The following is an 11,535-nucleotide window of genomic DNA, read 5'->3' on the forward strand; positions in this document are numbered from 1 at the left end:
ACAGGACTATATCATCTGCGTATTCTAAGTCGATAAGTGGACCTCCTGGAAGGAGATCAATACCCGAGAATGTTATTTCCATCAGTAGGTCTATGATGAAGTTAAACAAAAATGGAGAAAGTGGACAGCCTTGACAGATACTTGAGGTTGCAAAAGTAGATGACAGTTCGCCATAAGCTCTGACTCGACTAGTAGTGTTAGAGTAAAGAGCCTTTACAAGGTTTATGTACTTCTGAGGTACGCCTTTCAATGACAGACACGGTCACAGAATCTCGCGGTCTACCGAGTCAAATGCTGCTTTTAAGTCAAGAAAGACCATCATTGTCGGACGCCAATAAGTATGCCTATGTTCTAGAACCTGACGAATGGTGAATATGTGGCAGATGCAGCCACGACCAGGTCTGAAGCCAGCTTGATTCTCTCGTTTTTGCAGTTCACGAGTCTTAGTTAAGCGTCTGATAATTATCGAGGCTAGCATTTTAGATACGATATTAGTTAAACTAATCCCTCTATGGTTGTCACAGGATGATTTTAACCCTCTCTTATATATTGGGACGATCAGTGATTGTGACCAGTCAGATGGAATAACGTCTAACTCCCAGGTCTTAGCTAAAATATTAGTCAGCCTAATCGCTAAAATTGGACCAACATCCTTAAACACTTCTGGAGCCAATCCATCTGGACCAGCTGCCCTTCCACGTTTCAGATTAACTATAGCCTTTTGAACTTCAGCTAGCGTCGAGGGACCTACTTCAATGTTCTATTCACACTGTATGGGAATGGTGGGTAGTTGTAGGGTAGCTGAAGGCCAGCTGAACTGTTCTCTGAAATGTTCCGCCCATCGTTCTAAACGTCTGGACTGAGAGCAGATGAGGGTGTCGTCTTTTTCCGAAGTAGTCTGACTTACACTTAACTTATTAATTCCAGTTTCTTTTATTAGTCTGTAAAGCTGTCTTGTGTTCCCTATAGTCGCCGCCTTTTCCATCTCTTTTGCTTTCGTTACACACCACTGCTCACGGTCGTTTCTTAGACTTTTGCTTAACCTAGATCTGATTTGTTTACGCTCTTCATCGTGTTCAGAACCTGATGGGATGAGTTTGCGAGAATCCATCAGTGCAATAGACCTAGAAGAAATCCATTGGATCTTTGTAACCCTGTGGTTTAAGTCACTAATAGATGTCACTGCTGTTTGTATATCTTTCTAAGAAACATCTGGGTCAGCCTCGTTTCCAGAACTACCTAAGTATGACCTCAGTTGTTTCTGGAATCTACTTTTGGTTTTCTCGTTACTCAATTCAGTTCTAATGGGTCTTTTTAGTGTGCGTTTTTGCATCCAGTGAGGCGCAAACAGATGCGTGCCTGTATTAGGGCATGGTCGGAGTACAAGCAGGTACGTGGTTTCAGAAAAACTGCCTCAGTATTCGTATTTGATGGTAGCATACAATTTTCAACCGGACAGTGACTCGAAAACGTTTAGAATAGAACCGAGTTTGCACCATAGGCGAGCTGCTGTATAAGTCGAAAAATAAGGATACACAGAGTGGGAATAAAAGAGAGTTAATAAGTGACGTGGTAAATAATAATAATAATGTGAATTGTTTGACTGTTAATCGAAGCGTGAACAGTCTTTTGAGTAAATATCGTCATTTCATTCTGTGTGGGCTGTGATACTACCCAGGTGCCCAAACCGAAGCAGGTGGTTTTCTTAGGGGGTCACTCCCCGAGCCTTCAACCTGAAGGTTTGATCCACAAGGCAGTGGGGCAACGTAAGGAGATGCAGTCCCATGGTAGCCGGTGACCAACAATTGGTTCATACGCCATTTGTTCCTTCAGGGTACTGGAGCCCATGTGCACCATTGGTTTGGAATCCGGTTAAAGCGCCGGAAATTCGCTTTTCGTCTTCTCATTTTCGTAAACAACACCGCCACGAGAAGGCAGTGAGTAGAACTTCCCTGGCAGAGGCTGTATACGTGTGGCCATATGAGAGCACTTCGAGAGGGAGAGCGGGCCCTCCCACTCTCGACTGTACCACGGCATTTGGGGGTAAATAGTTATGACTTCGTTTATTTATGTAAATATTGTGCCCCTAACATTGGGGTTTTTAAAGCGGTTCTGTAGATATTTTTCTGATGGAGAAGAGTTAGTCCGGAATCAAAGCCACGCTGACCTGCCCACGAGTGTTAGTCAAATAAACCTAGGCAAATATTCTGAATAATAATTTTACGGGGTTCCCACCCATATGATTATGAGCTATTATAACTAGGCAAACCTATTTGAATAGTAACACTCAATAACAGTAGAACTTTGTCATATTTATATAAATTACCAAAGCAGAATAAGGACGACAGATGATTTCTATGTTGCGGACAATTAGTAAAATACTAATAAAATGAAAAGAACAAGTGATGTTCAGGAAATGTGAAGAAGCTTATAAGAATTGTTGCAGAAAATACACTCAAGAGTCTATGAAAACTAGAATGAAATGTTTATCCTTATTAGCTAGAGAAACTATATTGTCATGAATTGACAACGATAAACTTTTGAACTCCCAAACTTTTTAGAGTGTAAGTTGACATTTATTTAAGCAGTCTATTTTTAAACAGATAAAATAGTTGAAACTGATCTGGCTACTTGATTAGCCTCACGAAACAGCAAATGTGAGGAATCGACAGCTGGGGATTCGAAAAGTAAAAGGTAAGTAACTAGCCAGATACATTAACCGTAACGTGATTACGGTTTATACTTAATGAGTCTTTATACACGTTATTGATATAAAAAAAACTAACCTCAAACTATTTATGTTTTAAGAGTTAATAAGCTAGGTAAAACTTTAGTGTATAAGAAGGCCTGTTGATTCCCGTGTAATGTAATCTCTACAAAGATAGGTAGGATGACTTTGTAAAGGCCAAAGCGTGCCATCAGTTCATGAAGTCACTGACCATTGGACTGAGTTGTGCTGGTAGATACAAGCTACCTGGCTGGGGGCCGCACGAATATCACAACCAGTGATTGAAGACGTTGAGTGACATGGCTAAGAAGCGGTCGCAATTATGTAAATGGATTCACTATATATCTTCTCTTAAATATTGATTTTCGAAACTATATGATGCTTTATCGATTCACAAATCCATCTTTTCTCGAGTCGTATACTACCAGTGGTACCGTAACTACTTATTCTATTATTTTCGTCTTAATAACATCATTTCGCTGTTGCAACAACCTGATACCCGTATGCACCAGGATCTAAATGGTGTTTAACTGGATGATCATATACAGACATATATTTGAATGCTTGTGTATAAGATGAACAAAAATGTACTTCAAATAAATTGATTTGATATTGTGGTCTACATATTTAGAAACAACCTAGTACGCAATTAGGATGATGGTTTTGATAAGTCTCACTGAGGAGAGTATAATTCTACGATAATAAGTGGTATCTATCGAGAATTTTCTATGGAAACACGTGTTCATAATTTGAGACATGTAAACAATTGATTTAAGATGGACTCAATGAAAAATGTTTACTTCAGATACATATGAGTAAAAAAACGCATTGAAATATACAGTATATGAAAGACAATTTCAAAATAAGATAAAACTATACATGGAGTCTGAAAACTGTTCTCATATAAGGCCTTCCATTTCACGCATAAACTCTTCATATGCATCATCTTTGCTAGTCGCTGATCCAGAATTAATTCCTGTAGAATCAGATTTGGCAACACGATCATAAACAGCATTCGATTGTTCTAAAATTGAAATAAAAAACAATGACTGGATTATTTGGGTAGGATATAAGGTGATACTTTGACTAAAAATTTTCGGGTTTTAAACCACATATTCGTAAGGCTTCAATTAGAGTATCGCATCCAAGCAGTTAGTTCATGTCTAATTAGGGATGCTGTCACACTCTAACATGTTCAATGTGTGGAACTAAGTTTGCGATGGGTCTTTCCAAACTCACGATGAGCGCTTAAAACACCTAAATCTCTTTCTCGTATACTTGAACTTGAGGTGACCTTATAGTAACATTCCCTATCGTAAATAATGATGTATAGAGGGCATGGTTGAAAAGCGGTTACTTTGAAACAACTGTCTCGATCATATATCCTCCTGTCGAACTCCAGCTTAGTGTCATGATCTAGTAGTGTGTAGAACTGCATTCACAGATAATTCCTAACCGAGCATTATAATACGTGTTTTTAAAGAACTATTTATAAAATATCCAATTTCCGGGTACAGTAATTAGCAATAACAAACTGATATTGTCCCGTCATATCCAGGGTAAGGGGGAACCTAACTTGTTACATATACAGAAATAATATAAAAACGTTTACAAAGGTATCCTATGCGCCAAAATACTAAATAGACTGGTCCTTTTGAAACTATACATTACCATAATGTAAACTCACTTCCTGTTCCATATGCAGCTGTCCCTCCACCTGTCGTGACTAGACGACCACTAGTATCACGAACAATTCTGCGTACTTTAAGCGCTGTAGGGACAAAACGTGTTGCGTAACCTATTAAATTTTTCAATTGGGGCTTTGCTTCTATAGTAGTTCCACTTGGATTTGGTTGATTTGTTGGAATGCTCGCTACAGCTGGACCACTTACAAGTTCCGCATTATCAAGTGGATCACGAAGGTGCAAACTAGGTGGAGCTGATAATATAGCCCCAGTGGCTGAATGAAAACAGGGTTGAGATTAGATTAAGAAACTAATAAAGAAGAAACGCTTTTTATTTAAATGAACACGAGGTTTTGTAATTTTACATCAATAATTAGAAGTGTATGATGGCTTAATCTAATAAACCGGACTGATGTAAAGTAAAAAACTACGTTGAAGTGGTGTGTCGCACAAAGTTGCATTTACTAGAAACAGTTCCTCAGAATTCCCAGGTTTTTGGTGTTGTTGGAAGGACTTGCCCTATAAAAGCTTATAACTAGAATATGCGTACTGGTAGTAAGAATGTTTCTACACCCGTCCTTGATAAATACGTACATCTAGAAAAAGGTGTATTAGACTAACGATATACAACTAAAGTAGATCCTAAGTATATTTAAAACAAAAAGCCCTCATAACCAAATTTTATGCGACTCATTTTTAATACTGATTAAATGCACAATGACTGGCCTTAGTTAATGAACCTGGAACGAGAGTGTCAGATACAATTAATGCAATGTTTTGAAAATGACTTACGGCGTTGGTAAGTGAAACGACTTAGAGTAGGCTGAGGTGCTCCCGGAAATCCTGGACGAATAAGGCCAGTAAAGGATGGTAAAGCCATGGGCGGCGGTAAAGGGATTTGAGAGAGTGGAGGAGTAATAGCTGCAAATTAAAGTAAGAAACAGAGTCACATGATTTAATTGCTAAGAGTTAACGGAAGCTCTGAAACGCTTCGCAACTATAATGTTTCCTCAACTGATTTAAAGCAGTTGACTTACTAGAAATGGTGAATGGAAAATATATCAGAAGAATACGGACAAACACCACATAGTGATTAGACCAATATTTTCTAGTAAGTTTTAGAAAGACGGCGTTTTGGAGTTCCTTACTCTGAATAATACCTAGATTTTGACTAGAGCATGCCCACCGGTAGAAAAATGTATAGGTTAGTAACAAAATTTGGAGGAGAATGACTATATATTTAATTTTTGGACGGCGTGGACCTGTTGCCTGAAGAAGGACTTCTCGACTTTGAATATGTGGATGATATTGTCTTACTGTGCGATAATACACTTTGTGTTCAAATAAATAATAAATAGTTATACAAATATCTAGGTGGGTGAGGTTAAAAGTATTTAGACAGTCATTTCTTTTAGTCACGTGGACTCATTCTGCAATGCCATGCAAAGGCATGGATAGTCAAAAAACATGAAGTCAATACACAAACATAGGGCACAGTCAGTACGCAACGCCATATGCATGAAGTTAAGTGGGATACGACTTTGGTGAAATTCAATAAATGTTGAGTCGAATGTGAATCAATATGTTGTGAAGCCACATGTCACGTGCTTCAACAATTCTCGCTGCCTATATTTAATGTTTACTATTCTGAAAATGCCGACTTCGCAACACATGACAAAAATTCAGAAATAATCACTGTTTGGTCTAATGAGGATATTCAAACATTGTATTTGGTGCCCCTTTGTACCATTTTGTGCTCAAATAAATAAATATAAATTCAGTAAAAAGAGGTTAAGAGCTTGACTTACTTGTAAATCCACCGGTGAATTTTTCGCCGAGATGCAGAGATGAATCACCGGTTAGTTGTTCTTGCTCCGGCTATAAAGAAACGTTATTGCAGATATATACCACTTTACATACCATAGGGTCTGCATCAGCAAATCGGATTTTGCGTTGCTTTGTCGTATTATCAGCAAAATTATCTTCTTCTTCGCTATCTGACAATTCAGGAGGTGTTCCTGGAGGTGGTCCAGGCGGCTTATGACCTGCAGGAAGTATACTAGGTGGAAGCCCTGGAGCTCTGTCGGTACGAAAGCAAGACAAATAAAAACTAAGTTTCTTGTTTTGGAATTTAATGCAGTGGTAGTAATACGAGATCACAAAATTATTAGTTGAGTTTACTCCCTAAGATGTCATCAAACTTAGCTAAACAAAAACCAATCGCGAATAGTATGAAGCTGTGCTATATTCTCAACCAATGCTCGTTTACGTCAAATCACTTGTGACCTCATTTTTGCAGATGCAGTGTGGAGGCGACAACGGACAGCTTACCGTTACATTTTATTTTATCGATTGTAACTGTTGATTGAGAACAGTATAAATATTTGCCTAATTTTTCTATTACCATTGGTGCTTTTGTAATCCCTATTATTCTGGGATTTGGTCGGACGATTTCATGTTACTTGATAAGCGAAATCGCAATTTTCTATCAATTTTACTTTCATAACAACTAATTTTCACGTACGTATATTTATGTTGACCCTAAATCTAATTCATAACCTCAACCATCGACTGTAAATCCTAATTCCTCACACTGGTTCATAACCCTCCTCCAGTCTTAGTTGTTAGGTGGACACTCTCAAGGTTACCTTGGTGTCGCTCAAAGATTGTCCATAAATTATAGTCCCACCAACAAAGCTGTTATTTGTATATTTGTAGTTTTGAGTCCACCAGATGCAACTATATACGGAAGCATGAACCAGTGCATAGACACACCAACATGAATTGTGCAGTTACAGAGACAGCAATAATGAGCTAACCCTTAGTTTATAGATGGAAAAGATTATTGTGTATCTTGAGTGAAATTGCTATTGACAAATATTTTAACTAACCCTAATGACTTCTTCAGAATACCTTTAGCGTAACCTCCAGGAGGCAAAGGTATGTCGGACGTTATAAGACCCATCTGTGATTGCGGCAGTTTTGGGAGCGGAATCTCACTAGCTTTTACTCTTTCAGCTAACTTTACTTGTTCTGTGGACATAAAGTAAGAATAAATGCTTACCGTAATAAAGCATCATCTCACGCCGTCTTTTGTCGTAGTCTTGACGAGCTGCTTGAAGCCGGTTGGCATATTCTGCATCTTGTTTCCTCTGAATATAATTTTAACAACAATGTGAACCCATTTACGTATAACATAACAAGACGGTCGAATGTTTCCAACAGCTTTCGGCGTTTTTCCTGAATGACCCTTTCACTGAGTTGAGCTTGAACACTGGGATCGTACTCTGAAATGAAATTATTCTAACCCTCATACAATTTACCTTGTTTATCATAGAGAGTCGTTTCTTCTAATAATTGTAGAGGGTCTTTGGATTTAAGCACTGCATGACGCACAGCCATGCGTTGTTTTTTGTTTTTCTTCAATTCCCGTTTTCTTGCTTCTTTTCTCGCTTGATCTGTTGGATTCATAAACTTCCCACTTTTTGTAGTATTCACCGAACGACGACCCATTTTCCACAATTTGTAGATTTTTCGGAAAGACCGCCGATGGTAGTTGGTGACCTATAAACTTTCAAGTCCAAACTGTGTGTGTGTTGAAAAAGTACATTTTTGTTTTTAAAACTTGAAGCGATATATGAAATAGGTAGTCTGGAACAAAGCTTAGCAAATATATATATTCATATAAGATGAAAAACATTGGCAAATTATAGAGATACTGTCCTTGTTACTTAAGAATATGTCAAGTCTCGTCTTGGATGACTCCTGAGAATTCAAATAGTTCAAATTGTTGTGGACGGAATGAAAGAAGGTTTTGTTTAACTGGCCCTCGTGTCCAGCAGCAGTGGATCACCAATGCCTCCAGACAGGAACTTAGGTATATTAACGATAGAGGATAGAGAAATCGGTAAATCAAAGTAAGATACTATCTTTACTCCTTAAGAATTTATCAAGTTTTCTCTTAAAGGACTCCTGGAAAGTCGACTGAACTATCTTAGCCGGCGGCAGATTCTAGCCATTGACTACTCCAAGGGATTGAAAATTGTGTCTACAGTCCGCTCTTCTGAGTCCTGTCTCCAGTTTCTGGGTATTACCCCTTAGGCTTGTATTGGAGCTTAACTTAAGTAGGTGATTAAGGGGATGTCCAGAAGTGTTAAGGATGCTGTACGCCATCAGAACGTCGCCTCTAAGACGGCTATGTTCTTACGAATAAGGGCTTAGTGATTGGAGGCCCTCTTCATTGAGCTTGAATTTGGGTCCTCGGACTCATTTCATGACTTGCAGTTAGATACGTTTCAGAGTGTCCTTATCCTTTTGAAGTGAGGGAGGAAATACTATTTTTCCGTACTCTGAATGGGGACGAATGAAACTGTTGAAGATTATGTGGAAAATTCTTCCGTCAAATTGGCCATTCTCTTGGGCTAGCTCAATCGGCAGCTAAATCCACCGTGCTGTGTTGTGCCCCCAGTTTCTGTGTTCTATCCGTGAGCTTTTGTTGGGGCTGAGATGAAGTAGTATTTAAGGGGATGCCCTGAAGTGTTTGGGGTACCGTATGTCATTAGAAGGTCACTTCTAAGATTCCTGTACTATAAAGGGTAAAGTTTTGGTGATTTCAGGTGCGATTTTATCATAAAACTCCACACGAGTCACTAGACCTCAATGTCATCTGTTAGGAATAAAACCGATGACCTTGTTTATTTAACAGACCACTTACTCAGAGCAGGAAAAGTTTGTATGAATTCTCCTTTTCGGGAACCTAAATCTCCAGGGTTTCCCTCCTAATGTCTAGCGTGCAATATCTGTTTGTCAAGTCCATATTAACCAAATGATTTCTCTGCTCTCATCTCCCGATGTTTAGGTACGGTTCTAGGTGTTTTGTAGAGTCTAATGAGTAAAAATCTAGTCCCTCAGCCGCAATAAATCTAGTCAGTGTAGCGGTTTTTTATGGATTTGAATTTTTTGAAGTTTGAGTGAGTAGGTTTGCCTCAGGGAAGCAGGGTTTCTGGATACCAGGTAGCCATCAGACTACCTGGTTAGACGTTGGTTGGTTGTAATGTGAAAATAACGAAGTGATCGTTTGAGTCATAAAAGAAGACAATTGTCTCAAGAATAAGTAAATATTTTACTTACTTGTTGCTATACTGTGTGAGTTCCCTCTGGGAGCATGGTGGTGATGTTCTGGTAATGTACTTTTGTCTATGTGGCCTGGTATATTTAATATGTTCTGTACTACTATAACTTCTTATTCTTCCGTGGCTGAATAAAAATAAACTTAGGTGTTGGAGTCTGTTTTCGTACGATTTGTGTCTTAGACTTACCACCCGCTTAGTTGCTCGTCCCTGTGCTTGGTCTAGGAGACTTGTCTTTTTAGCAGAAGGGGTGCCTTGCGAACTTCGAGGTGGGACCGTGTGTAGGTTTAACAGTGCTAAGAACAAGTCTGGGATGGCTCAGCTACGTTGTCTTCGCATAAGGTGGAGACTTGGGTTTGTCTTAGGTACATCCCTTATGTGGTTTGCACTGGTGTTTAAACTTTCCGTTGTCAGAAGTCCGAAATCATGCACTGAGGAGACAGTCGGTAGCAGATTTTCGCGGGAGGTATAGTGTTTATAACATGACATTTCGGCAGGTTAGGTTTTACTAGATTATCTGATATCCATCACTCTATCGTTGTAAGGTCCTTCTGAAGCTCAAGTGATTCACTTTCGTCCTCTATGGAACTCCAGATCTTTGCGTCGCCTTCGTAGATCAGTGTCGCCAAGCTAATTTTATCTTACAGGTTTTAGTTAAGATCATGAACAGGATCGAACCTAAGATTGTTCATCGTGAAACTCCTGACGTCGAGAGACTCTGATCAGAGTGCACTCCATCTTCGTACAAAACATCTCGTTCTTTAGGTAGCTGCTGTGCCGGAATAAAAGTGGGTCAGTGGAACCTATCGTTTGAGCCTTCGATATGAGATGTACATGAGGTACTGCATCAAAGGCCTTTCGAAGCTGAGGAATATTGCATGAACCGATGTCTTTTGGTTCTAGCAGTTTGTCCAGCAATCGCATGGGAAGCATATGACCTACTTTTTCTGAACCCATGTTGAGTTTCATGGACTTTGTTTTTATTCATGTATTCCCTTATTTTTTCACCGAACGATCCCTTCATTATCTTCGAAAGTAATGCGACTGGTCTGTAACAGGCTGTCTTTTTGTATCCTACTTCGAATATTGGAGTGTGAGCCTATTCTGTTTTCTTGGGAGTTGATGTGAATCCATTGGGTGCCTGAACGGGCCATATTGGTGTGCTGATGTTTCGCGCGCACTGTATCAGGATTATAGGATTAATTTTGTCACGTCCTAGCGACTTTCCTGCGAGCAGGGATTTCAGTATCCTTATTAATAACCTGTGAGTTAGTTGAATTTCTCCCAGACACTCAAATGGGACTGGAGTTGTAAAGTGCTTCAAGTTCGCGGGCCCTTAGTTTAACTGTGTGTGGAGTTGACACTTAAGAAGTCGATCATCTGTAAGTTAGTAGGGTCTTTGCCATCTGACCCTATGATAATACAGATCCCATGGTTTGTGAGTTTTCTCCTGGTTATGAATATGCGGGGATATTTGGAATCAGCTTGCACTGCGGCTGCTATAATAGCTTGAAAACATCACACCGGACTTTGGTGCTGCATCTGTTTTTCAATGCCAAGTAAGAGTTTTGATCGGAATCCCACGTGGAGACTTTCTTTCTGTTCCAGGTTCTCTGTTTGGCCTGTAGCAAGCATGCCTGTCTTAATCCAAGATTTTTGCTTTTCAGGCTTGCTTGTCTGAGAGACGTTGGGATTCTGAATGATGACCCTTGCTATGTCACATTGGTCATCCACTATAATCCCAACCACTCTCGTCACCATTGTGCGTATTGAAATTGCTTCCTTATCGTCGAGTGGTCTGTTCTAGTGCGGCTCAGATAAGAAGTGTTCTGCTCCGTTCGGAGTCTCGTGTTAGAAATGACTGTACCGTGGTCGCTACTTCTTAGTGGTGCGTGGACGTGGAAATCCTCAACTAGCAGCTGACAACTTGTCAGTAAATGATTTCTGTTTGGGGGTTTTCCGTCTTTATCACACCGCTTGATGCATCCAGGCG

General features: G+C 39.6%; 1 protein-coding gene across 1 annotated transcript; it reads right to left on the minus strand.

The window, feature by feature from the left end:
• Positions 1 to 3,421: 3,421 nt before the first annotated feature.
• Positions 3,422 to 8,018, minus strand: WBP11_3 (WW domain-binding protein 11). The gene is made up of 9 exons (XM_051216589.1): positions 7,737 to 8,018; positions 7,603 to 7,700; positions 7,478 to 7,565; positions 7,305 to 7,446; positions 6,334 to 6,493; positions 6,222 to 6,291; positions 5,206 to 5,334; positions 4,416 to 4,688; positions 3,422 to 3,752 (listed from the first exon to the last, which is right to left on the minus strand). Exons 1-9 carry the CDS (start codon positions 7,924 to 7,926, stop codon positions 3,628 to 3,630), a joined length of 1,275 nt encoding a protein of 424 aa, XP_051064150.1. The 5' UTR covers positions 7,927 to 8,018; the 3' UTR covers positions 3,422 to 3,627.
• Between the last annotated feature and the right edge of the window lie 3,517 nt (positions 8,019 to 11,535).

The sequence above is a fragment of the Schistosoma haematobium genome, assembly GCF_000699445.3.
Source record: "Schistosoma haematobium chromosome Unknown HiC_scaffold_55, whole genome shotgun sequence".
Lineage (NCBI taxonomy): Eukaryota > Metazoa > Platyhelminthes > Trematoda > Strigeidida > Schistosomatidae > Schistosoma > Schistosoma haematobium.

Bases quoted from the DNA above. Each gene is read 5' to 3' on its own strand.
- WBP11_3 (XM_051216589.1), bottom strand. From the start codon at position 7,926: ATGGGTCGTCGTTCGGTGAATACTACAAAAAGTGGGAAGTTTATGAAT. The intron at 6,494-7,304 runs GTTAGTTAAAAT...TCGTACCGACAG, and splicing joins ATTCTGAAGAAGTCATTAGG to AGCTCCAGGGCTTCCACCTA. The intron at 6,292-6,333 runs GTATGTAAAGTG...GTTTCTTTATAG, and splicing joins TTGCTGATGCAGACCCTATG to CCGGAGCAAGAACAACTAAC.